Below are 22,661 nucleotides of genomic sequence, written 5' to 3' on the forward strand. Positions count from 1 at the left end.
GAGCTGTCACAGATATGCTCCATTTGTCCTTCATCTGATTTTTTTTAAAAATTTTTTTTCTTGGGTGTAAGTGATGATATGTTATTAGAATTTTGAAACTTCTCTGTAATGCATTCCTTAGAATTATATGCAAAACCAGGCTCTGCGGCTCTGTTCTGGTGTTCCCCTGGAGTGTTTTTGATCCTACTCAAAGCAGCATGTAGGTTAAAGCACCACAGTGAACATACTTGGTTAGATTTGATGCCAGTGGGGTTGTTCAGAGTAGCACAGTGTGTCAGGTGCCTGGGGTTCCTCCTTTATTAGAGCCCTGAGGGAAGGACGCTGGCTGTAAGATGATGGTGAGAGTGGAAGTGGAGTTTTGAGGAGGCACTGAGGAGCTGCAACGACCGCACAGCTGAAGCCCTCATGTACGTTTGGGAGCAATTCTTGCTTTAGGTCAGCTCTCCGACTCGGTCAGCCAGCCGGTTGCCTAGGCTGGCCTATGGGTGTTGAGGGCACTGCTAGGGGAGCAGTGTAGTAACGGAAACCTCGAGGGGCCAAGCCCTGCTCGGTTCTGCCAGACGTTCAGCGGTTAGGAGGTAGGTGGTACCATCTCACTCTGGTTAAGCTTTTAGCCTTAATGAGTCAGCTAGCTATAGGCAGGGGACTGCAAGCCAAGCCTTTGCCTTTCAGCTACACTTCCTCTTAGCCTGGGAGATGATGTCACCGTTGTGTGACTGCTATATTACTTCTCCTTTTATGGCTATGAACGGGCTTGAAACTGGAGTCACTCATGCAGAGGAAGTGAGTGATAAAGGCCTGCTAGGATGTTCTGTAACTGAGATGTGCAGCTTCAATTGCACATTCTCTTCTAGCCTCCCAACCTCCTGTCCCAAAACATCTAAAAGCAAAATTCAGGAGTTTGGAGCTCAGTATTCATTCAGGTTTGTTGTTTTGCAGTAGAAACACCAAGAAGGCTGAGGACTTTATGTAAAACATGTCTTTCTTGTGAAAACAAATTTTGGTTTAATTAATTTTTTAGTATATGCTGAAGCTCCTAGAAGCTGTCTAAATTGCAATCTTTTATTTTTGGACTGAAGAGAGTCAAGAATGATTTTGATATTTTTTTTATATATGTGCTAAAATTAATCTACTGATCTTACATCGTACTGCTGTATAGGTTAAATTTGATGGATGTTTTACTTCCTGAATTTCTGGGTGCTTGAGGCTGCTGCTTCTTATGATCACTTGAATACTCTGGTGATGAGAGCTGAAGAAGAGCCTAGATAAAAAGCTTTCCCTGCCAGCTGGTCTGAAATACAGAACTGTTGCTATAATTAACTAATGAGTTGTTATTCTGGATTGTTTTTAATAAGTGACTCTGTTTAGGATTGAAAAGCAGATACAGATTTCTTTTAATCAGGCGTTTCTTGATTGTGTTATTATAAGCAACTGAGTTTATGGTACCCAGCACATTCTCTTTTGCTGAGTAGGTTGCTTGCACAACTGACCATGGAGTAAAGGCAAGTGCTGACTGAAGTTGTGCAGTACGCCCATGCTGAATGGTCCTTTAAAAGAAAAAAAAAAAAAAAAAAAAAAAAGAGGGGTGGAGTGCGGCCTCTTGTCTGGGTAAATGAGTTCGTGATGGCACAAGTAGGTATTGTATGAAGAATGAATATTGGCGTTCTCAGTTGGAAGCGTATCTAAGAGTTACGCTTTTGTATATGTTAGCTCTTTGGCCTTTTGCTCGGCTCCAGTTTCCTGTTGCTCAATATATCGTTTGGGTTGTCTGTCTGTACACAATTAGAAGAATTCCAGCTATCCCAATGACTGCTGCTTTGCAGTCCTGGGAAAGAATTTCCCCCGGATTGCAAACAGGAATGTTGCCTTTTATGGCCGTGTCTGCAGGCTGCTGCCCGTGACTTGCCTGCACTCGCAGGTACGTTCCTGCTGGCTTAAAGCAGAGGTGACTAACGCAGCTGCAGCGGCCACCAGGAAAGTACGTTGGGGGAGGAAAACGTAGAGCGGAGGGGATTTTGAACACCGTCTGCGACTTTTCCTGCCTGAGGACCTTTCAACACCTTGCTGTCTTAGGGTGTAGGAAAATGCTGTGCTTGCACCTTTGGGGCTTCTGGGGTCACTCCAGGGTGCTGTTGCTACCTTGCCTCATTGGAATGAGGCTTGAGAAGAGCTTCTTGACTAAGTATGACAAAATTTCTCATGATCAGGAAGTGTTGTGTGCTGAAGGGCTGATGTTGATCATCTCTTTTTCTGTTGTGCAGGTGGTTTATCTGCCTGCTTACCAATGTGTTTTTTCTGAAATCAGGAACTCCTCCTGAAGGGCAGGGGGTGGGAAGATGTGCTATTCAAGCACTTGGGGCTCAAGTGCCTTTTTGAGGAGCCTGAGCTCCTAAGTCCAAAACCAGAGCTGGCTGCCAGGAGTAAGGAGCACTTTAGGACTATCTTGATTTTTTTCTTTTTTTTCCCACTTTTTTTCCTTTTGTTTGCTCAAACTGGCTTCTTAGAAGAGCCTCTGTAGTATCTGAATGCGAGTATAACCTTATATAAAGTGGGCTGCTTGTTTGTAGTCAAGCTTTTGAAAGTCAGGTTATTCTGAGGCACAGTCTTGTCCTTCAACATAGCTGCTTTGTGAGAGAGAATTGCACCCAGGTGTCCCAGTACCGAAGAATACATTTCCTTAGGCAATCCATAAATGAGTCATTAGTTATTCCCGTGATCCACACGCAAAGTGCCCAGTCACGGAGAGGGCTGGCATGTGCCTGCTGAGCCCTTGACCCACTGGGAACCTTGAATGGGTGGGATCTTTGGAGCCATTTAACATCTACTCTTAGCCTGTTCCTCAGCAAAAGGTGTGAGTGTCTTAAAGGCAATGAATAAAATGTAGCAAAAATGAAAAATGAAATATGCAGTGCTACTACAGCTTCAGTATCTAATTCTGAATGCTTAAGAACTTGCTAGGCCAAAACTAGTTGAGTGATGATTTTCTTCTCCTTGCTTTCTTCCAGTCTTAGGGGTGCTCAGCTCTTTCCGAGAACAGTATTAACAGGGATAAAGCAGATTATTTTCCTCTAATTTTTTGTACTCATCTGCATAAATCTATTTCTAGTTAAGAAGCTTAAGAGCAGGAGTCACTCATCTGTAGCGTGTGAGCCTAATGTTTCCATCATAGGTTTCAGAATAATTTAAGAAAAGTTAGGTCTGAAATGATAAATTCACTTGCAGCAGCAAAGTTTAAGGCTATAGGAAGTGATTTCAAGTACTTGAACTCTATCTGACTATAAAACCATCGCTAATTGCAGTTCAATCTTTTTATCTTGTGCAAAACAATTTGAATGATGACTCAATTGTATGGTCTAAGTACTCTCTGGTGGGCAGAATACTGAGTGCACTTGGGTTCTGTAAACTACTGGGGAGAGGAATAGAAGGAATAAGTAGCTAAAATATGGAGACAGTCACATGAATAAATGTATTGTTGAAGGTTACTTACTGCTGAAATGATTTATTTGAGCAATCCAGTGAACTGTATACTCTTGTGGATGTTTGAGGGTTGCTTTCTGCCTTTTTAGAGATTAGACTTCAATCCAACACAAAATTGGAGTTCAGCATGGAAAAGGGAAAGAAAATCAGACTGGATGAAACTTTGAGCAATCCGGTCTAGTAGGAGGTGTCCCTGCCCATGGCAAGGGGGTTGGAACAAGATGATATTTAAGGTCTTTTCCAACCCAAATAATTCTACAATTCTGTGACAATAACTGGATGAAATCTAGCTTCTGTGCTACTGAGGTTCTCCAGCTGGATGAGCTGATAGTTCTTGGTCTTGATCTTAGGCAAAAAAAACCCCCCCGACTAAAATCAATCAAAACAAAAATCCCCACAGCTAGATGAGTAACTTATAAACTAATAGGGATTTTGATTTTTGGTGCACAGTCTATTCTGTGAGTGTGTCAATAGCTCTTCTGGACTGTCTGTGAATGACTTGCTGTGCCCAGGTCTGAATAGGTCTCGCTGCCCCTGGGATGACTACAAGGTATTAAGGCTGCTGTGGTGTAGGCACAGGCACTTTCCAGTCTGCCCGGTGCTCACAGCTGGTTCCTGGTACCATAAGTGAGGAACAGGATTGAGGTGGAGAATGGGGAGTGGGGCACAAGATGGAGGGGTAGATGAAAGGGGAAACCAAGACAGGAGGAGTGTGTGCCCACAGAAGTGGTGGAGGAGCAGTGGGAAGAAGGCATAAGGACTAGTCAGGACTGCATATAAGGAAGTGGAATCATAGGTGAAAGCTGACAGGAGGTTAAAGATGCGGCAAAAGATAATGGTGGATAGACTGGGTGAAGTAAGTTCTGTAACTGGAAAGATACTTATCAGCCACAGCTGAGAATTGAACATGGGAATTAGTATGTCTGCTGGTGTGTCAACATGAAAAAGAAAAGGTTTCTACTGTTGTCAGCTGCTGTGTTAAAACATGGTGCCACAAACAAATCAGCTGTGTAGGACTTACGCTGCAGTTCAGTGTTGTAGTTTTCAGGTCCATTCTGTACTAATAAGTAACAAAAATCTCTCATTGAGCTTCAAGTGTTTATTTTAGGGGTGAAAACCTCTGAGGTGAGCTCTTGTCATGTTGGGATTTGTAATAGTTGCAGTCCCGGTTCCCTCCTCCCCCTTACATTTCCACTGCTCTGCTGATAACTAGTGTAAGTCAGTATGGGCCCAGTATAACGGGGGGGAGGGAAACAGAAGAACATATATCTCTGTGATAAAGAAGTGTCCAGTGGGAAGCTTCTTCGTTGTTTGTAGATAAATTATAACACAAACGATATTCTTTCTGGCTGAAGAAAACTAAATTGCTATGGTGTCATTTTACTTTGGCACATGGTAGGAGGTTCAGGTCTATTGCCAGAGGAGGAGTTGGCTAGCCATATTTCTGAAGATACTCGCTAGACTTTACTAGTTCTTATTTTTGTCTTTGGTGGTGACTTCATTCCGTCACAGAAATTAAATTTTAGAGTCATAGTCTGACTATGTTTTTAAAATTTTTTTCTAGATCGAGAGGATCAGTCCATCCTTTGCACGTGAGTATTTATAGTTGTCACCTTGTCTGAATGTCAGAGTTTGTGTTTGTAGATTCTTGGTTGAAGGACTCTCTTAATTGTAAGCTCAGCAAATCAGGTAATAATGGAGAGTCAAGGGAGATCCCACTACAGTTCCTCCAATGTATATTTAACCCTGTCTGCAAAATAATTTTCATGAGAAGTGGAGCAAGAAGGCAGGTTTTGAAACAACCCCTGTGCTCTAACTCCTAAATGAATACAGCTTTGTAAACGGAAAAGGCTTGGAGAAGTGCTTCAGATTGGATGCAATTCTTATATTTAAATACATTCACAGTCATGAGAGTGATACAGTAACAGATACCCTTGATACGACAGTTTCTCTTCTAGGTGCAGCAAAATTGGTTGGCCCCCAATTCGGCTTTAGGAATTGATGTTTCTTCTTACAATCAGGAAGCTTCCTTTTGAAAGATTCACTTCATTTCTTTTCACCCCTCCCTCTTAACAGCAGCCTCCAAATTATTCCTCAGGTCTTGGCAATCACTGTACCTGAGTGACCAGTGAGCATAGTTCTCGATTGCCTTCCTCCACTGTCACACATGTGGAACCTGCACCCAGCAGCAAACTGGCTGAGGGCGAGCCTGTAGTCCAGCTACACTGCTACTGCTTGCCAGTACAGTTTGTTTTTTCCTGGTGTTGAGGGAGTGCTGCAATGGCCAGAGTGCAGTTAAGGAGCTCTGTAGCCCTTTTGGGGTTAAAACTTTGACTGTGTCCCCCACTACATCTTGTTTGTGAACTAATTGTGGATTTTCTTCACAGAGGTGAATCGGGAGCTGGTAAAACAGAGAACACCAAGAAGGTCATTCAGTATCTGGCTCATGTTGCTTCCTCACACAAGTCCAAAAAAGACCAGGTAAGACCTAGGTTTAATGATGCTTTATTGCTGTGCTGGCTTTGGACAATAAATGTATATTGGCTAATGTTGGTAAGAGCTGTATTGCTCAATAAAAGCCTAGACAGTAACATCTATCAGGGGACTGAGGAAGACAGTGAACTGTGAAATAATAGAATCTGTCAAACCTTGCAAGCCAAGGAACATCATTCCAAGTCGTAACTCCTTTGAATTCAGTGGACCTACAGTGGGGATAAACTTCTCCACAACCTCTTGGATTCTCAGACAAGTGCATGGGCAAGAGACACTATAAATGAAACATCACCCGTACTGATTTTTTTCACACAAATGTGTTGCTTATAACCAGTCTGTTCAGTTTAAAAATGATACTTCCATGAAGGAGTTGTTTCCTTTCTTCTGTACCTTTGTAAATCAGATCTGGCTATTTTATATGTATTGTCTCAAAACTGGAGAATACAGTGGTAGGCTAGTCAACTCGGCTGAAAACTTTGAAATTGTAGGAAAACATTAAAAGGGTAGAGAAGAGCCAAGTATTAGCAGCACAGGAAAGGAGGGTGGTGGTGATGGTGGGAGGACTTTAAAGATGTCTCACTTATATTTTTTTCCCCCTCCCTCTCCCCCGATGGACTATTGCCGAATTCGTCAGTTGTATCCTCGTAGGTGAGCTGCACGTTTACTGCACGTTCTGCACCAGGAATGCGTTTTCTGTCCCATTGTGTGATTTTTTTGAGCAGCTTTTCACTCCACACCAATATCACTTTCTGCAGCTAAAACAAATCCATAGACAATTCACAATTTTATTTTCTTGTGTGTGTGGTGCACAGTAATCTTTTTGTGAGGGTATTCAATTAGAGACTAAAGTAATATCAAGAATATTTGTGTTCTGTACTCAATGCTAGTTTGCATTTAAGGTTTTTCTTGCAGGATTTTCCCAGGTACACCATTTGATAAGTATTCCTCCAGAGCAATAAGACTGGAGTAGGCTTTCCTAGAACTGTAACCATCTAGTGTGTGTGGCGTTCCTAGTAAGATAAATGTAGTTAGGTGTTCAGCTTTCTGTTCCCTGCAGTGACATGTTGCAAACAAAGTCAGGGGGAAGGCTGCCCTGCAGACAGGTTGTTCCAGGGCTGTGAGATTGTTTGTCAGAGCTGAACACATTGGAAATGTTCACTGGTGAGCTGTGTAATGAAAACCAAATGCCAAGCGTGGCCATTGTATCTCTACATAAGAGTTTTCCCGTAGCAGCTTTAATGCGTAGGCATGTCTTAGGAGTGTAGAGTATGTGAGTGAGAAGGAATCTCTGCACGCAGGCATACTATGTGTGTGCACACAGTCATAAGTAACTTCTGGAATCCAACCAAAAAAACCCAACTTTCTATGTGCCAAACTTTCAGACATATGAAGGCTTTTTCCATGGTCTGTCAGTAGCTGTATTTAGAAACCTTCTCCTTTTTTTTGTTTTTTTTTAAGTGTGGAAAATAGAATCATGGGGTTGAGTTAAGTATTCTTCCACTGCTTATACTTGTGCAAAATTTCAACCACTGAAGCAGGACAGGCAGTCTGTTTAGGGGAATAAAGCAGTCCCAAGTTAGGCTGGTTGGTGATTCGCTCAGGTTTGATTCACCCCCACACACACACTTTTTTTTTTTACATTTTGATCTAGTTTTGTGACTAAACAGTGGCACTGGCCTTACCAAGAAGGATCTAGAACTGGAGCCTTTGAATGGTAATTGGTAACGAGTGCTCTGTGCAACAATTCTGTGCAAACCTTGAACTTGGAACCAGATTATAAGGGTTTATGAAAATGAATATGCAAAATTTTTTAGGCTCTCAGGTATACTTGTAACAGCAGATTTTTTTCTTTAGGTAAGAATATGATTGTGTTGAACCTTTATGCTACAAGTCTAGGCATGAAACTTAACCCGTGACAATATGGAAAGCTGAGGTGCTTTTATCTACCAAGAAAGTTCCTTGAATGTCACTTATTTGAAGCTTTGGGTGTAAAACCCTGTTTTCCAAATATCAGTGCGAAATCAGATTTAGAAAGCATATTCGGTTCTGGCTCTCTTGTTTTGGACGAAGTAGCGCGTTCCACCAATCCCAGTGCATTAGTATATTCTGCTAAATAGCTTCTAGCTGCATGGTGTGACTACTAAGCACATTAAGGCTCCTCTTGGGGCCTATTGAATCTAATGTAAACACTTTTTTTTTTGGATGAAACTTTATTTATGAAAATTGAGACTGATGTTTTTAGTTGCTAATGCGTAAATATTTGTAATTAAGGTTAGGTTACTGATGATCTTTCTCCCTTTCTTATCCAACCCACTGTTGTTGGAATTCAGTTATTTGAGAATCTTGCAGAGAAGAATACAAAAGCAAATTCCTGAAGTGTGAGAGGCAAAATGGTGAAAACCCCCACCAAAAAAAATAGAAACCCCAAAGACCCTTCCTCATCTTTTAGTTTTTAAAACTGCATGCTGTTAAAGCTAGCTGTGATTTCTAGATGCCTTTCTTTGTACTTCTTGAAGAATAAATGGCTGGCAAAACTTGTACCTTGCATAGAAATCATTTGAAGAAGTGCATGAGATGCAAAAAAATTAGAATACAAGATAGATGTCAATTATTTTAACTGGTTTAAATTGGTGTTGTAAGTTCAGAGTGGCAGAAAGGGAGGATACTGAAGAGTGTGCACTGCCCAACCATGGGCTAACATGCAGTGGCTGTTACTCTTCCTGTCATCTTGAGGAATATTGTACATACTTCAAATGCGTGCCAAATATTAAACAAATTTGTTTCAGGTCAAGGAATGGCAGTTACAGGTGTCAGAAAATTGGCAGCATCTTAGGGTTTCTAGAAAGCTTGTGATGGACAGTTCTGTGTCGTACTGGTTTTGCTTTGCAGAACCACTCATTGCATAACAGTAATGAAGTCTCCTCCTTCAGTGAAATGTGACTTTGAAAATTTAAGGTAAAAAACCCCCAACAATCTCCACCCAAAAACCTCTCTAAAGTTTTAAGATAATGGGATTGTCTTTTTAAGCAAAGACAGCATACAGTGAGGAGTGGATACCCTGCAGTAATTGCAGCCACTCTGTCATATGTGCCATTGCTGTGACTTGCTGAGAATCTTCCTGCTATATCGTGATGCTAAGGCAAGACGTGAGAGCTCACTGACTTGACCAACTCTTTTTAGAATTTTCCCTTCCCCACAGCTTTATATTGCTGTGCTTCTGAGCTGTTGTATGTTGCTACTATAGTGGTTCAAGAGACCTAAACACCTCTAAACTACTGTTTACCAACAACTACTTGACACCAGTTACACATTTTTTCCCCCCAAGCTACTAAACAACAGGACAGTCTGTAGTATGGATTTCTGTAAACCTTTGGCCTTTGTGTAGCTAAGCATGACCTTAGTTTTATTTTTAGTCAAATAATTAAAATAGATTTGATAACAAAACCTGACTTCTGTTCAGAGGAAAAAATGGGCTTTTTTAATTTATTCCTTCCTTGTCCCACAGTTGGATTGAAATGCTTTGTTGCTGGCATCTCACTTGCATAGTAGCAGACTACAGCCATGAGCAAAGGCTTAGCACTTCATGGCAGGATGGGGAGGAGGAACTGGGTGAGGAAAGAGCATTCCAACCTCAGTACATGTGGAAATAGGAGGATAGGAAGGGGAAATGTGACTGCCACATGCTTTCGAGGACTGAACCCTAGTTTCAAGGTTTTATCCTTACAAAGCCACATGCTGACTCTGTTGTGAGTGAGCAGATGTCCCAGCCTGAGTTCCTTTCCCGGGACTAACCCCTTCATTATATATACTTGACAGTGAATGAAAGTGTTTGCAGTGTGTATGTGCAGACAGTGTTTTTCTGTATACATGCAGTTCTGTGGGAATTGAGGGGCTTGTTTGGCCTTTGCAAGCATGAAGTGAGGTGATTGTGGAAGTAAGAAATAAAGTCTTGTAGTTCTTTGTGCAGTTTCTCATATATATATATTTATTGCATGTATGTTTAGAAAGGCTATATTAAGGACTAATCTGTTATTATAATGTACTTAGAGAATGAAAGGGAACAAATTTCCTTTAGAAATACCCTTAAATAATTTGCCCATAAATGCCAGTTCTCACAAATCAGACTTCATTTCCATCCGTTACGCACAGGAAGTCTTGAGTACTTACTGATAACTGCTAAAAAGAGAAACATTAATCTAAAATGTAATTTTCTGTCTCTAGACAGAAGCTTTTCAGGTAATCTTGAAATATATAGAACTTCATGCTTTTAGAACAGAGGACAAGTAATTTTTAAGACTAGCCAGGGATAGATCTAAAGCCTGCAGGGAAGGGTGTATATGCCCCAATGGTCTAGTACTTGGCAGGAATAAAGGTTCTGAATTTTCTTTTCTACAGCTGCAGCATTTTATGTTCCTTGAGGGGAGGAGTGTGTGAATATGGCAGCAGAATGCAAGCGATCATGCAGTTTGTGGGATACCACTAATTCTCTTTTTCTGTGTGCCTCCTTACAAAGGAGGTTTTTGCTTGTTTGTATTTTGGAAGATGTAGACTCTTAGTGCAGACCTCTTGTTTTGATTTTGTGTTTTTTTTAAAAACATGAGACCTTTTCAGACTGATTTCTTAATCTACTACTAGCAGAGTTCAGGACAGTCTTGCAGTAGCAAGATGGGATTTTCCTCACTCTTCCAGCCTAGGCGGCAAGATACTTTTGGGATGAGGGCCTGGTCTTGGATGGCACAGGGTTTCACTTTGATCCTGGGAAGTCTGTGGCTGTTAATAGCTAAGAGGTTTTGAAGGGCTTCTTGTTATCAGAAAGGCAGCACTGGGATGCCCTTGTGTTTAGGAAAGGACTAAGGTGTATTTGTGAATGTTTCTGTTTTACCCATGTAACTGAGCCTCCTTTGAAGGTTTAAGGGATCATCTTCTGAGGTTTAATATGACTTCTCTACGACAGATGTCAAGCTAGTGTGAATTGAACTTCAGCGCTGGTTTGACCCAAGGTTGATTTAGTCCACCACTACCTACTTTATTAACTTCCGATTTCTCTCTAGGGGGAACTGGAGAGACAGTTGCTCCAGGCTAATCCAATCCTGGAGGCCTTTGGGAATGCCAAGACAGTAAAGAATGACAACTCCTCAAGATTTGTGAGTATTCCAAGCTGGTGTGGGTGCCAGTCTTCTACACTTTGGGAAGACTTGGTCTGCTTTTGGGTGAATTGCTGTCAGGGTTAGAACAACCGTCTGCGAGGAACTTCCTTCAAATTAATCTGGGAATTGAATTTCACGTGGTGAATTATCCACAGTAGACCTGATAGATCTCTGGAATGCTGAAAACATAGTCTGTGTTAGGATCATCTATGCGTATATTTATTGTAATTGTATTGCAGTCAGTTTTATCCTGGAGAGAACAAATACTGTACTAACTTTCCTTGCTCTTGAGAGCAGTGGACACTGTCTGAGAGGCAGATGAGAGAGCTAGAGCTGGAACTAAATGAAAATGATTGAAGATCATATAGCACGTGAAACAGAAGGGACCCTGGGTGTGGAAAATCCAGGCTGAAACATAATGAATTTGCATTGTAGGCTCTTTTAATGTCAGAAATGTTTGAAAGTGTTTGTTGTCTTATTTGTTAAGTCGCTGTTGTGATCAGTAGGCATTGCCTATTGGCCAACCTTATGTTTTGCCTAAAACCTGCCTGACCTGAATTTCCTTTCCTGGATTAAAAAGAGAAGATTTACCTTTGCTGTTTACTGCTGTTACCAGATAGAATGAATACTAGAATTATAGAATGGTATCAACTGGAAGAGACCTAGAAAATTGAGTCCAGTCTTTGTCCTAGCCCTATCAGCCTAGTAAACGATGCCCCCCGACGCAACATCCACCCCTCTCTTAAACACCTCCAGGGATGGTGACTGAACCACCTCCCTGAGCAGGCTGTTCCAATGCCTGACAACCCTTTCAGTATAGGAATTCTTCCTAATATCTAACCTGAACCTCCCCTGGCGCAACTTAAATCCGTTTCCCCTCATCCTATCACTCTCCGCTAGGGAGAACAGACCAACCCTCACCTCTCTACAAGCTCCCTTCAGGTAATTGTACAGAGTGATGAGGTCTCCCCTCAATCTCCTCTTCTCTAGGTTAAACAGCCCCAGATTCCCCAGCATTCTCTCACAAGACTTTTATGTTCTAAGCCCTTTACCAGCTTGGCAGCCCGCCTCTGTACCCTCTCCAGAACCTTAATGTCCCTCTTGTAGTGAGGGGCCCAAAACTGGACGCGGTACTCAAGGTGCGGCCTCACCAAAGCCACGTACTGATTTTAATGCTGTTGTCTTCCTTTTAGGGCAAGTTCATCAGGATCAACTTTGACGTCAATGGCTACATTGTTGGAGCCAACATTGAGACCTGTATCCTTTCTGTAACTAACACTTAACAGGAGAAATTAAAGGCTGTAGAGGTCGCAATAATGGTACCTAACAATCTCTTCTTCACAACTGACTTTCTGTTTGTCAGTTCAAGAAAGTGATAGGAAGCACTTAAATTATGCTAGCAAGATTGCTGTTGTAGTCTCCTGTTCATTCATACAGTACTTTGACCATTACAGTCATGGTGGAAATCTTTTTGAATGAACGAATTGTAATCTTAGGAGGATGAAATAGAAGCATAAACTGTGTTAAGATTAATAGCTTTAGAATTCCATAAGCCATTCTAACTTTTTTCCAAGGCAAGCAGGGATGAATGGCAGCTGTTTTTCTGGTTTTTATCTCGTATAGCCATCATTCAGAGGCTGCCAGAGCTGAGACCAGAAGATCAGTGTGTTGTTGACTGATAATAATCACTAAATCAATACCCCTGTGAGTTGACGTGAGAACATCAGATAGTATGAGTTTTTTCTCCTGCTATAGAATAGAAGGTGATTTGTATGTCGTGCCACATGCCTTGACTCTCTGAAGATCTGCTGGAGAAATCACGTGCAATTCGTCAAGCCAAAGATGAGAGAACCTTCCACATCTTTTACTACCTGCTGTCTGGGGCAGGGGAGCATTTGAAGAGTAAGTAGGATTTTTGTTATTGCAGTTGTGATGTTTCCTCATGACAATGACACGGGGTCCAAAACACTTACAGGCTAGGACCTGTGCCTTCATAGATTCTTGGCTCTGCATTTTAGATTTGGTCACCCTCCTCCACTTCTTCTGTACACTCATACATCCCTCTGCCCTCCCCCTGCGCTTTTCAGTTCCTGAAAACTCGCTTCTCTGGTTCCTTCCTGCACTTGTCTCCTTGCCAGCAATGACTCTACGCCCTTCCTTATCTAAATCACTGTCCCATGTTTAGTCTCATCTTGTATGATGTAAACCCTTCCAGTGCAGGAATGGTCCAGCGAGGATGTACTCTGCATTTAAGCAAATGAAGCAAAGCTGCTAATACCTAAGCAGCTCTAGAAATCTTGAATCCTAGCACACCTAGCGTTAATACCTCAGCCTGGTAATCGGGATCCGCATGTCAGTGTCAAACTGATCTGGAGGAAAGACAGGAGAGGACTTTTCTCGTAGTTGCTCTTGCTTCAAGAGCTATATATTAACTTTAACCTGCCTTGAAATAAATGAGGTTTCTGAAATGAAAGGCAAATTTACTTTCAAGTTAATCTCTGCTTCTTAAGGATTTAGGACATAATGATGATTGACACTGTTTTGGATGGAGTAGTCCAGAGGAAGGAATAGAAAGAAAGAAGCCAGAAAAACTGCAATTTTATCTAAAATATGTTAGATCTCAGCCTGCAGTAAAACTTAGCCTAATGCCAAATCCATCCAGCACCTGCTAGCTTACACAAGTCAGAAATTTGATTTGGTAGCTTGTTGACCATGTAGGGAAAAAAACAAAAACAAAAACGAGGGGAGGGGAAAAAGAGGGGGGGAAAAAAGCCATAGTAACTTCTTTCTCAACTCTTTCCTAAGCTGATCTGCTGCTGGAGCCTTACAACAAATATCGCTTCCTTTCCAATGGGCATGTTACGATCCCGGGTCAGCAAGACAAAGATATGTTTCAGGAGACTATGGAGGCAATGAAGATCATGGGCATCCCAGATGAGGAGCAAATAGGTATGAATCCTCTGAAGAGCTTTAAAATGCAAGGAAATAAGAAGGAACAGATGATATCTCTGGAGCTTTTTTGTTTTGGAGTTCTTTGTTTGGTTTAGGTTTTTTTCTTGGTTTTGTCTGGTGTCCATCCTGCCACTCCCCCGCCCCCTCAAGCAAACAGTGTGCAAATAATAGACTTAGTAGCTTTGGAGTGTCCCACCTCAGGATCTACCAGCACAGTTTCAGTTTATATGGTTAAGATTAGAAGTCAAGCAGCTCATGAAAACATGCTTCTCTTACTGTTTTTGTTCCCAATCTAAAGGCTATATATCCAGTTTATAAATAACACACCCAAGATACAAGCATCCCCTCCTCTCTTGTGCAGTGCACAGCTTGTGTGCTCCCCCTATTCCTAAGCAGTGGCTTTAAAGTATCTAATCCAACCACTGCTGGATTAGTACTTTGAGAATGGCCTGGTCATAGTGCCTTTCTTTCCAGCTTAACACTGAACTGCTGATCAGAAATTAATATTGTCTGGTTCTGGGAGCAGAGTACCATGACAGTGGAGCTGGAATTGCATGCAGCCAGCACAAAGCTCAGTGATATGGATTCACTAGAGCGCTGTGCTGTCTCATTTGTGATCTGCCTCACTGGTCGGGAACCAGTGTTCTGCAAAATCTCCATTTCTAAATTTATAAGGTCTTCTAAAACCAAGACTGTTGTTTTTTTTTCTCTGTACTGAAGTACGCATCTGTGGTGGTTTGAGGTCACCATCTCCTCTGCTGGAGGCTGCAGCTTTTATGACTGTAGGGGATACATGTCTGTGCCTTAACTATTGCTCTGCTATAAATCCACTCTGTCGTTATCCACAGCATGATACACATCTTGATATCCTGAATCGTCTGAGGCTGAAACTTGGTGGAGGTGAAGAGAAATTTGCCTAAACTGAATAAGAGCATTAGCAACCTAATTTATTGTCAGGGTGTCCTGCTGTGGTCAGTCTTCTGAGCTGGACTTTTAGTGTGTGCTCTAGGGAATTTGCTGTCACATAGATGGCCTATTGGTTACAGCGACGACAGCAAAGATAGCTTTAGTGTTTTGCACTTGCTATTCAAAGTGTGAAGTCCATTAATGTTCCTTATAGGCTTAGAAGAATAATATGTACAGTAGCTGGCTGGATGGTAGGCTTACTTAGTTTTGATGTGAAGTCTAAACACTATCTTCGTTTATGAGACAACATCAAAATAACCTGTCTGTCTAAGTGCCAGGACTCCAGATTCAAGTGTCAAACCGCTGAATTTCATAACATGCCACTAGGAACATGTGTGTTTCTTCTCTGTTAGTCTTGATGTAGCATTTATGGAGCCTTTGTTCTCTCTACTATCAAAAGGCTATTGTTTAAAACTAATGTTTTGGTATCAGATAGAAGTTAGGGGACCAAGTCTTTGGTAAAAGATCCCCTTTGCAAGTGCCTGGCAGTTTACTTTGCTCAAGGCAAGTAGAAGCTATTATGCAATGAGATTTGATTGATACGTGGTGAAAACTGAACTGATGCTACAGCATTGAAAAATGTCTTTCCTGTCCTAGTGTCAGATGCTGCTTTTGTGATGTGCACTACTCAAAGAGTATGAATATGTCATTAGCAGTGGGTGGGGTGCTTCAGCATGTAATTAGTAATAGTTATGGTGCAGACACTTTCGCCCACATCCTGCTGCACTTCATATGTTATAATATATGTCTATATGGACTACAGACCTTGACCAAGGAGCTGAAAGTGATATGGTTTTAAAGAAACAAAATCTTCCTTTTTTTTAACTGGTTTGTACTCCTAGTAACTGTCCGTTTCCTGTCTTTACCAGTAATCAATGAGGAAAATAGTGAATTTTGGCCCTTTAACAGAACAAACATTCTGCCAAAAAATACAGATGATGTAAGCTGATGCATTACCCTTAGTCCTGCCTCCCAGCTTACTATGGTGATGTTGAGAACGGTTGAATTTCCAGGTGATGTAGTCTTGTGTAGGAGGGACAGGGAAAATCTTGTGTCCTGAATGGGACTTCTATAGAATAATTACTTGTGGTGGTTTTTCCAAATTCCAGTAAGACTTTGGGGATGTTGAGAAAAGCCTCTTAACATGTCAGGAAAGGTAACTGAGGCATACTGGGACTTCTGGTGATGTCTGACACTAAGCTATTGTTACTGTTTTTCAAAGGTCTGCTGAAGGTTATCTCAGGTGTTCTTCAACTTGGCAACATAGTCTTCAAGAAGGAGCGTAATACAGACCAAGCCTCTATGCCAGACAATACAGGTAACTGATCACCTTCCCCTCTCCTCCCACTGAGAGAAAAAAAAAAGACAGATAAAAGCGTGCGGGAAGTTCTTGCACATAGAAGGGTGTATTATAGTGCGTAAGGAATGCCGGAGTCCTCTTTTTCTATGAGGTGAATTATTTGTCACAGGAGCTGGCACACTCCTTTGTACAAATAGACCCTGTTTTGGCCGATGTGGGTTTGCATCCACTCATGGACAGGAATGTGGCCCTGTGCTTGGGACGGGGCTAGGCAGGAAGTACACATGATGGCCAGATGAAAAGGATTACCCTACTGGAATAGGTAGTGTGTGTAGTGTGTTTTAACCAAGCTCCTTCAAACTTGTATTATCAGAGTTTAAGGAATGTGCTTTGCTGACTTTGTAGGTGGACTCGTAACTGTAAGAGTAAGGCGGATAGTTGTGTGGTGGGTATAATGTACGTGTTCTTACTTTAATTGCACTGCCCATTATTGCATGTGTGAATAATACCATGTTTCCCATGACAGAAGGCCATCTGTTGGGAGACTTAACTCTGACCTTCATTATAAATGTACTGCAGAAATAGAAGAGGTTGCTCGTTTAAGTGTTGATAAAATTTGGCTATTATTGTGGAAAATATGCTTTAAATGGCGTCTTGGGGAGGAGAGTAAACCATTTGGGTGTTGGATCTTGAATCTGAAATACAGAGTTGCTTCGAAGACTGATTCGTAGATGAAGGTAGAACAATTAGCTTGAATAAGAAATCTGTTACTTGACTTATGTTTTAAATTGATTACACGCTATGAACTTTCTAAAGCTTCTGTGTTATGACTTAGTGGTATGAGAATATTGCTTCAAATTTACTCCCATAGCTCCCAGAGAAACTCAGTAACCTGTATCATGGGTTGCAAGAAGTTTTTTGGGGGATTTTTTTTTTTTTTGGTTCGTTTTGAAGGTACCTTTCTCCGTCTCATCAATCTGTTGTTCATGTAACATTTTTTATAAACTATTTCATGACTCTCTTGGAAAGGCAGTTGTGGGACTGTTTTTCTTTTTCTCCTCCTTTCTGTGAGAAAACCAGAAGAACATTAATCTCTTTGTTGTTGCCTCTTACCGTCTTTAGCTGCTCAGAAAGTGTCTCACCTTTTGGGTATCAATGTGACGGATTTCACTAGAGGTATCCTGACTCCTCGCATCAAAGTTGGACGGGATTATGTCCAGAAAGCTCAGACCAAAGAGCAGGTATGCATTCTTTAAAAATGAGTGAGTACTTTAGTCTTTAATCTTGCTTCCTCAAAGCTAAAAAATGTATTAGAGGTTTCTGTAGCGTTTAATGACCATCTTTACGACTGCAGTGTATGCAGTCAAACTTGAATAATGTAGCTTACATCTTGCTTTTAGTATTTCCTTACTTGATCTGTATAAAGATAGAAATCACCTTGTCCCTGTAGCACTTTCTCTCCTAATTTTGGTGTCCGACTGTCCCAAGGGAGCCAGTTACTTCAGTGCTGTGTGCAGGTATGAAATTTTCAAGTTGCTGTAGTACAGAAAGCACTATTTTTGAGTAGGTCAGCTCCTAGGGTGGAAGAATTTGCAGCTCCCTCTAGAAACTGATTGTAAATTTTGTAACACTCTTGAATCAGGTTATGCTCTAAATGAAACCTGACCTAGGAGCTAGTGACATCCTGAATGGAGCAAAGCCCCTGTGCTCCCTCACTGCATGGCTCCTTTATTAACATATCCTTATTCTCAGTGTAAATAAACGTGTCCCTGTAACACAGAAGGAATTAAGAAGAGAATGAAATCTAGAATTAGACAGACTGCCTTTCTATGCTGCCTTCCCATTTTGATACTTAGTTTCTTACTATACATAGCATTTTTGTGTTAGTCACAGGTAGGGTGTTGGCGTGGAAGAGAGAGGTTGGGCTTCACAAATCCTAAATTATGAAAGAATTCATTGAAACTATGAAACATGCTGCATTACTGTAGTCTTTGGAGGTGGCTGGGCATAATTTTTCTTGAGTACCAGGCATTGGTTTCTCTAACAGGCAGGATTCTGAAATTTGCCTTTGGCATGCTCATTTATTAAGACAAATTCCTTGCTCTTGTTTATGGTGCATCACTGCTTTTCATTGGGAATAACCTCTGAAATGAGACTTGTTCATTGAGGTTCCTGATGGAGAGAAAAATCTCAGACAGCAGTTGGGCCACTAAATGCTGAAACAGTGTAATCAGTGCCTTCCTTTACACTATAATGTAATTCCTGATCCTTGTCTTTTTTCTGTTTAGGCTGACTTTGCCATTGAAGCCCTGGCTAAAGCCACTTATGAACGTATGTTCCGATGGCTGGTTATGCGCATCAACAAGGCGTTGGATAAGACCAAGCGACAGGGTGCGTCCTTCATTGGAATCCTTGACATTGCTGGCTTTGAGATTTTTGAGGTAAGGAGATGTCAGGTTCTTGCACTCAGCGCAGTTTACCATGGAGCAAAGACTGCTGAAGGCAATCATTTTAGAACTGGGAAAGAACAGTATGGTTTTGGAAAGGATGTGTATTTCGCTGGTGTTATTTGAGATCTCTGCTGATGAGAACTGTCGGATAAGTTAGTTAATAAGTGGTTCATTCTTCAGTATTTTATGTGTTCTGCAGATATTTTATCTCATTGCTGTATGTTCTGGTGCTTACAAACTTTTTGGCGTGTACATTAGAATTGTTTTAATTTTATAGTTCCAGATGTCCTTGATTCTTTACAGCTAACCAGCAAGAAAATGATCATGTAGAGTTACAGATCACCAATGGACTTTAAAGTTTGTCCCAGGAGTCTGGCCAAAAACATTTAGAGGGATGATCCATGGAAGCCTCTTAGCATCATTAAAAATTGTTAGAAATTATTTCTTCCTGTTGATGAGTTTTGGAAAAGACAAGAGTAGGGCAAATGAAATCAAATGTCAGTTCTGACCTATGTATGCTCTTTTCGTCAAGAGTGGTTGCACAAACGGATTTAACGGCAGCTTCTTGATGCAGAAAAGGAGTCTTGCTGCAAATGCTGCAAATGTAGTGTTCACCTCTACCCTGTGGAAAATATTTTTCTTGGGTGTTTTATAATTGAATCATTCTGCGAAAGGCAACCTGAGCATAAAAACTGATGCAAGATAAATGTAGGAGTGGAAGAGCTGAAGGAAAGTTGAGAGAGAGATGGAAAAGAGGGAAAGTGGGAGCTCCCTCTATAGGAGGCAGTGGACTGTTAGGCCAAACCATTATGTCTATGAAAGAGTGATTTTTAGAATGTGGCTTTGCGTTATTCTTAGTCTGAGGCAACCGCAGCTGCCATCACAAAAGAACTATCCTGCTGTTATCTCAGCCACACAGCTCCTGTCAACCTGTGTTATGCTGCATCTAGCTCGCATGCAGCTGCAAAGTGAATTGAACCAGTTTACTCATTAAATGGAAAATGAAGAAACAGAAAAGTTGATACTTTTTTTTTTTCTTCCCTCTCTGATCAGTCTTTAGTTCTCATAGTTTCTGAATCTCATGAAAAGGAGAGGAATGAAAATCCTTGGTTAGGAATTACGGAAACATTGATGAAGTAGAACAAGAACATTCCCTTTAGCAGCTGCATTATATTTAGTGTGGTCTAATGTGAAAATGCACCACGAGTTATTAACCTTGTCCTTACAGTTTGAAGAAATCTGGAGATGGTAAATTTCCCTTGCTTTCCTTGTTTGAATTTATATATGAGGATTAAAAAGGGACTTTCCAGTCTACATGCTTTTAGGAATTTGTCTTCATTCTTCTGTTGCTTCCTCTTCCTATGAGAAGGTCTTGCCAGCTTTTGAGTTTGGGAGAAAAACAGAATCGTTTCTGTTCCCGGGTTAAGTAGCTGCAATAATTCTTCTGCTGTTTACAACTAAATGTTCTTTTGCAAAGTCTGAGGAACCATGTTTATGAACCGTCCTAGGGAGTGCAGCAGTAATTAGGTGGCGCATGCCAGCAAAGTCAGTTCATGAGCAGATCGGGTTATTGACAAAGAACTGTCCAACCCATTCAAAACACACTCTTAGATTCCTCAGCTTATAGCTGTGATAATCTGTGCTGAGAGAAAAGTAGGTGTGTGTTCAAAAGCAACTGTTCAGACACCATTCTACCTTTTTCTTTATTAGCTGAACTCCTTTGAGCAGTTGTGCATTAACTACACCAATGAAAAGCTGCAGCAGCTCTTTAACCACACCATGTTCATTCTGGAGCAAGAGGAGTACCAGAGGGAGGGCATAGAGTGGAATTTCATTGACTTTGGCCTGGATCTGCAGCCCTGCATCGACCTCATAGAGAAGCCGGTAAGCTTGTTATTCTACCACTGAGCAGAAAGAAATGGCTGCTCTAATTTTGTCACTGAGCACATAACCTCTACCTGTAAACTGGAAACTAACTCTCTAGCTTTTGTAATCCTCTGTGGACACTGTGGTAAGCTTAGAAGCAGAAGTGAACAGTTTCCTTTTTGTCTGAAAGAATGTCACCAGTAAATCTGTTAGTATCAGTTCTGTAGGAGGCGTTGCATGAAAATAGTTCTAGTCAGCTACTTTTTCCTCTTGAAAAATTGTCTTAATTTGTGTACATCTGCATGGAGCTAGATGTACGCGTGGCCTACCGTAAGTACTGTGAAGTTCCTTATTTAAGTGAGATGAGAAGTTGTGAATCTGTTGTTTTCATTCTGCTTTAATGAAATTTGGAAACTTAAAAATTTCATAGTAGATGTTCCAGTAGTAAGGACTAGTATGTGAAATGCCCATGACAGGGAGGCTGGACTAGATGATCTCTCAGGTCCCTTCCAGCCTAGGCCGTTCTGTGATTCTGCATTTAGACACCTGAATATTTGAAGAAGAGTGTGATAGTGTTCCTTCTATTAAAAAGAATTTATTTTTTTTTCCTCCACGTAAAATAACCTAGACAAATGTTGTGAAAGATGCCTTTTCCTAAAAGTGTTCAAAATTCACATGAGGAATTTTGAAAAATTATTAGCAATTTCTGTTAGTGTGGAAATAGTTGAAGTGATACCACAAAACATGTGAATGTGATGGGGATCAGGTTTAGACATTTTTTTTTCTTCTTTTCCTAGCTATCTGAAGATGTTAATTAGTATTGTAGTCATGTATTTATTATCTTTTGATGTTTCCCTTCTTTAAGGCTGGGCCTCCTGGTATACTGGCCCTGCTGGATGAAGAGTGCTGGTTCCCAAAAGCGACAGACAAAAGCTTTGTGGAAAAAGTTGTACAAGAACAAGGTACTCACCCCAAATTTCAGAAGCCAAAACAGCTGAAAGACAAAGCTGACTTCTGTATCATACATTATGCTGGCAAGGTAAGGAATTAGTAGCTAAAATGTCAACATTGGAATGTCTGCTGGGTTTTCTAGTGTGTAACAGGCTGCTTCTTAGAAATGGCTGTTTACCAGCATGGCTGCTTATGGGAAACCAGTGGAAAATTTCATGAAATTGTTCTATTGCTGTGGACCTTACAAGGCCTTCCGGGGATTTGCCTAAAAGTTATGCATGTGTAGTTGAAGACACGTCAAGCTGTTACCAATTTAAATTGGTTCACTCGGACTTGGTGAGATAGGAGGTACTTTTCAGAAGCATTACATCAAGCTTTCATCACTAAAAATGATGATGCAGTTGTTTCTTTGTGTCACATCGGGTGGTGCAAACTAGCGTTGCAAATCCTTTCCTTTTACTGGCAGAACATGCAGGTGTTTGTCAGAGTTTGAAATTTGTAGGTATGCTTGCTTAGACGGCAAATCCAAGAGCGATTAGGTAATCTGTCATTGATTGTGCAAACCTCAGTGCTACTTTTATAGACTTCGCAGGATCTTTTTGCTTCTTGTGCTGCAGGAAATCCGCCCCAAGTTTCTTGATGTGTTTGTCTTCTCCAGGTGGATTATAAAGCAGATGAATGGCTGATGAAGAACATGGATCCACTGAATGATAACATTGCTACTCTTCTCCACCAGTCATCGGATAAGTTTGTGTCTGAGCTATGGAAAGATGGTATGTAATTAAACTTAATCTCATTTGTTTTCACTTGGTTTATGTGGAAGAGTTTGTTTGATCATCAAAAGTCTGTGATGAGCTGTGTTGCTTTTTTCCCTGAAGGCTAAGCCACCAAGATGAGCATCATCTGGAACATCCTTTGCTTAGATCATGGTAAACTCTAAAAGTTCGCTGTAACTCAAGAGGAAGGTTCGCTTGCATCAACTTATATTATGCTTGCTGCATATATAGCAATTATTTCTCAAAACCAAGGATGTCAGGATAAAATGTGAACACACCATTA

General features: G+C 41.1%; 1 protein-coding gene across 2 annotated transcripts in view; it reads left to right on the plus strand.

Annotated features, from left to right (window-relative positions):
- Positions 1-22,661, plus strand: part of MYH9 (myosin, heavy chain 9, non-muscle) — a 56,318-nt gene that overhangs the window by 11,194 nt on the left and 22,463 nt on the right. For both annotated transcript variants that reach the window (XM_009874728.1, XM_009874729.1), the window contains exons 3-14: positions 5,042-5,069; positions 5,865-5,958; positions 11,022-11,114; positions 12,311-12,374; positions 12,921-13,019; positions 13,923-14,066; positions 16,258-16,353; positions 17,458-17,576; positions 18,624-18,776; positions 20,496-20,669; positions 21,517-21,690; positions 22,261-22,375. In XM_009874728.1, coding sequence (XP_009873030.1) covers positions 5,042-5,069; positions 5,865-5,958; positions 11,022-11,114; positions 12,311-12,374; positions 12,921-13,019; positions 13,923-14,066; positions 16,258-16,353; positions 17,458-17,576; positions 18,624-18,776; positions 20,496-20,669; positions 21,517-21,690; positions 22,261-22,375 — 1,353 coding nt within the window. The remainder of the gene's footprint in view (positions 1-5,041; positions 5,070-5,864; positions 5,959-11,021; positions 11,115-12,310; positions 12,375-12,920; positions 13,020-13,922; positions 14,067-16,257; positions 16,354-17,457; positions 17,577-18,623; positions 18,777-20,495; positions 20,670-21,516; positions 21,691-22,260; positions 22,376-22,661) is intronic.

This window comes from Apaloderma vittatum, unplaced genomic scaffold (genome assembly GCF_000703405.1).
Source record: "Apaloderma vittatum isolate BGI_N311 unplaced genomic scaffold, ASM70340v1 scaffold10348, whole genome shotgun sequence".
NCBI lineage: Eukaryota > Metazoa > Chordata > Aves > Trogoniformes > Trogonidae > Apaloderma > Apaloderma vittatum.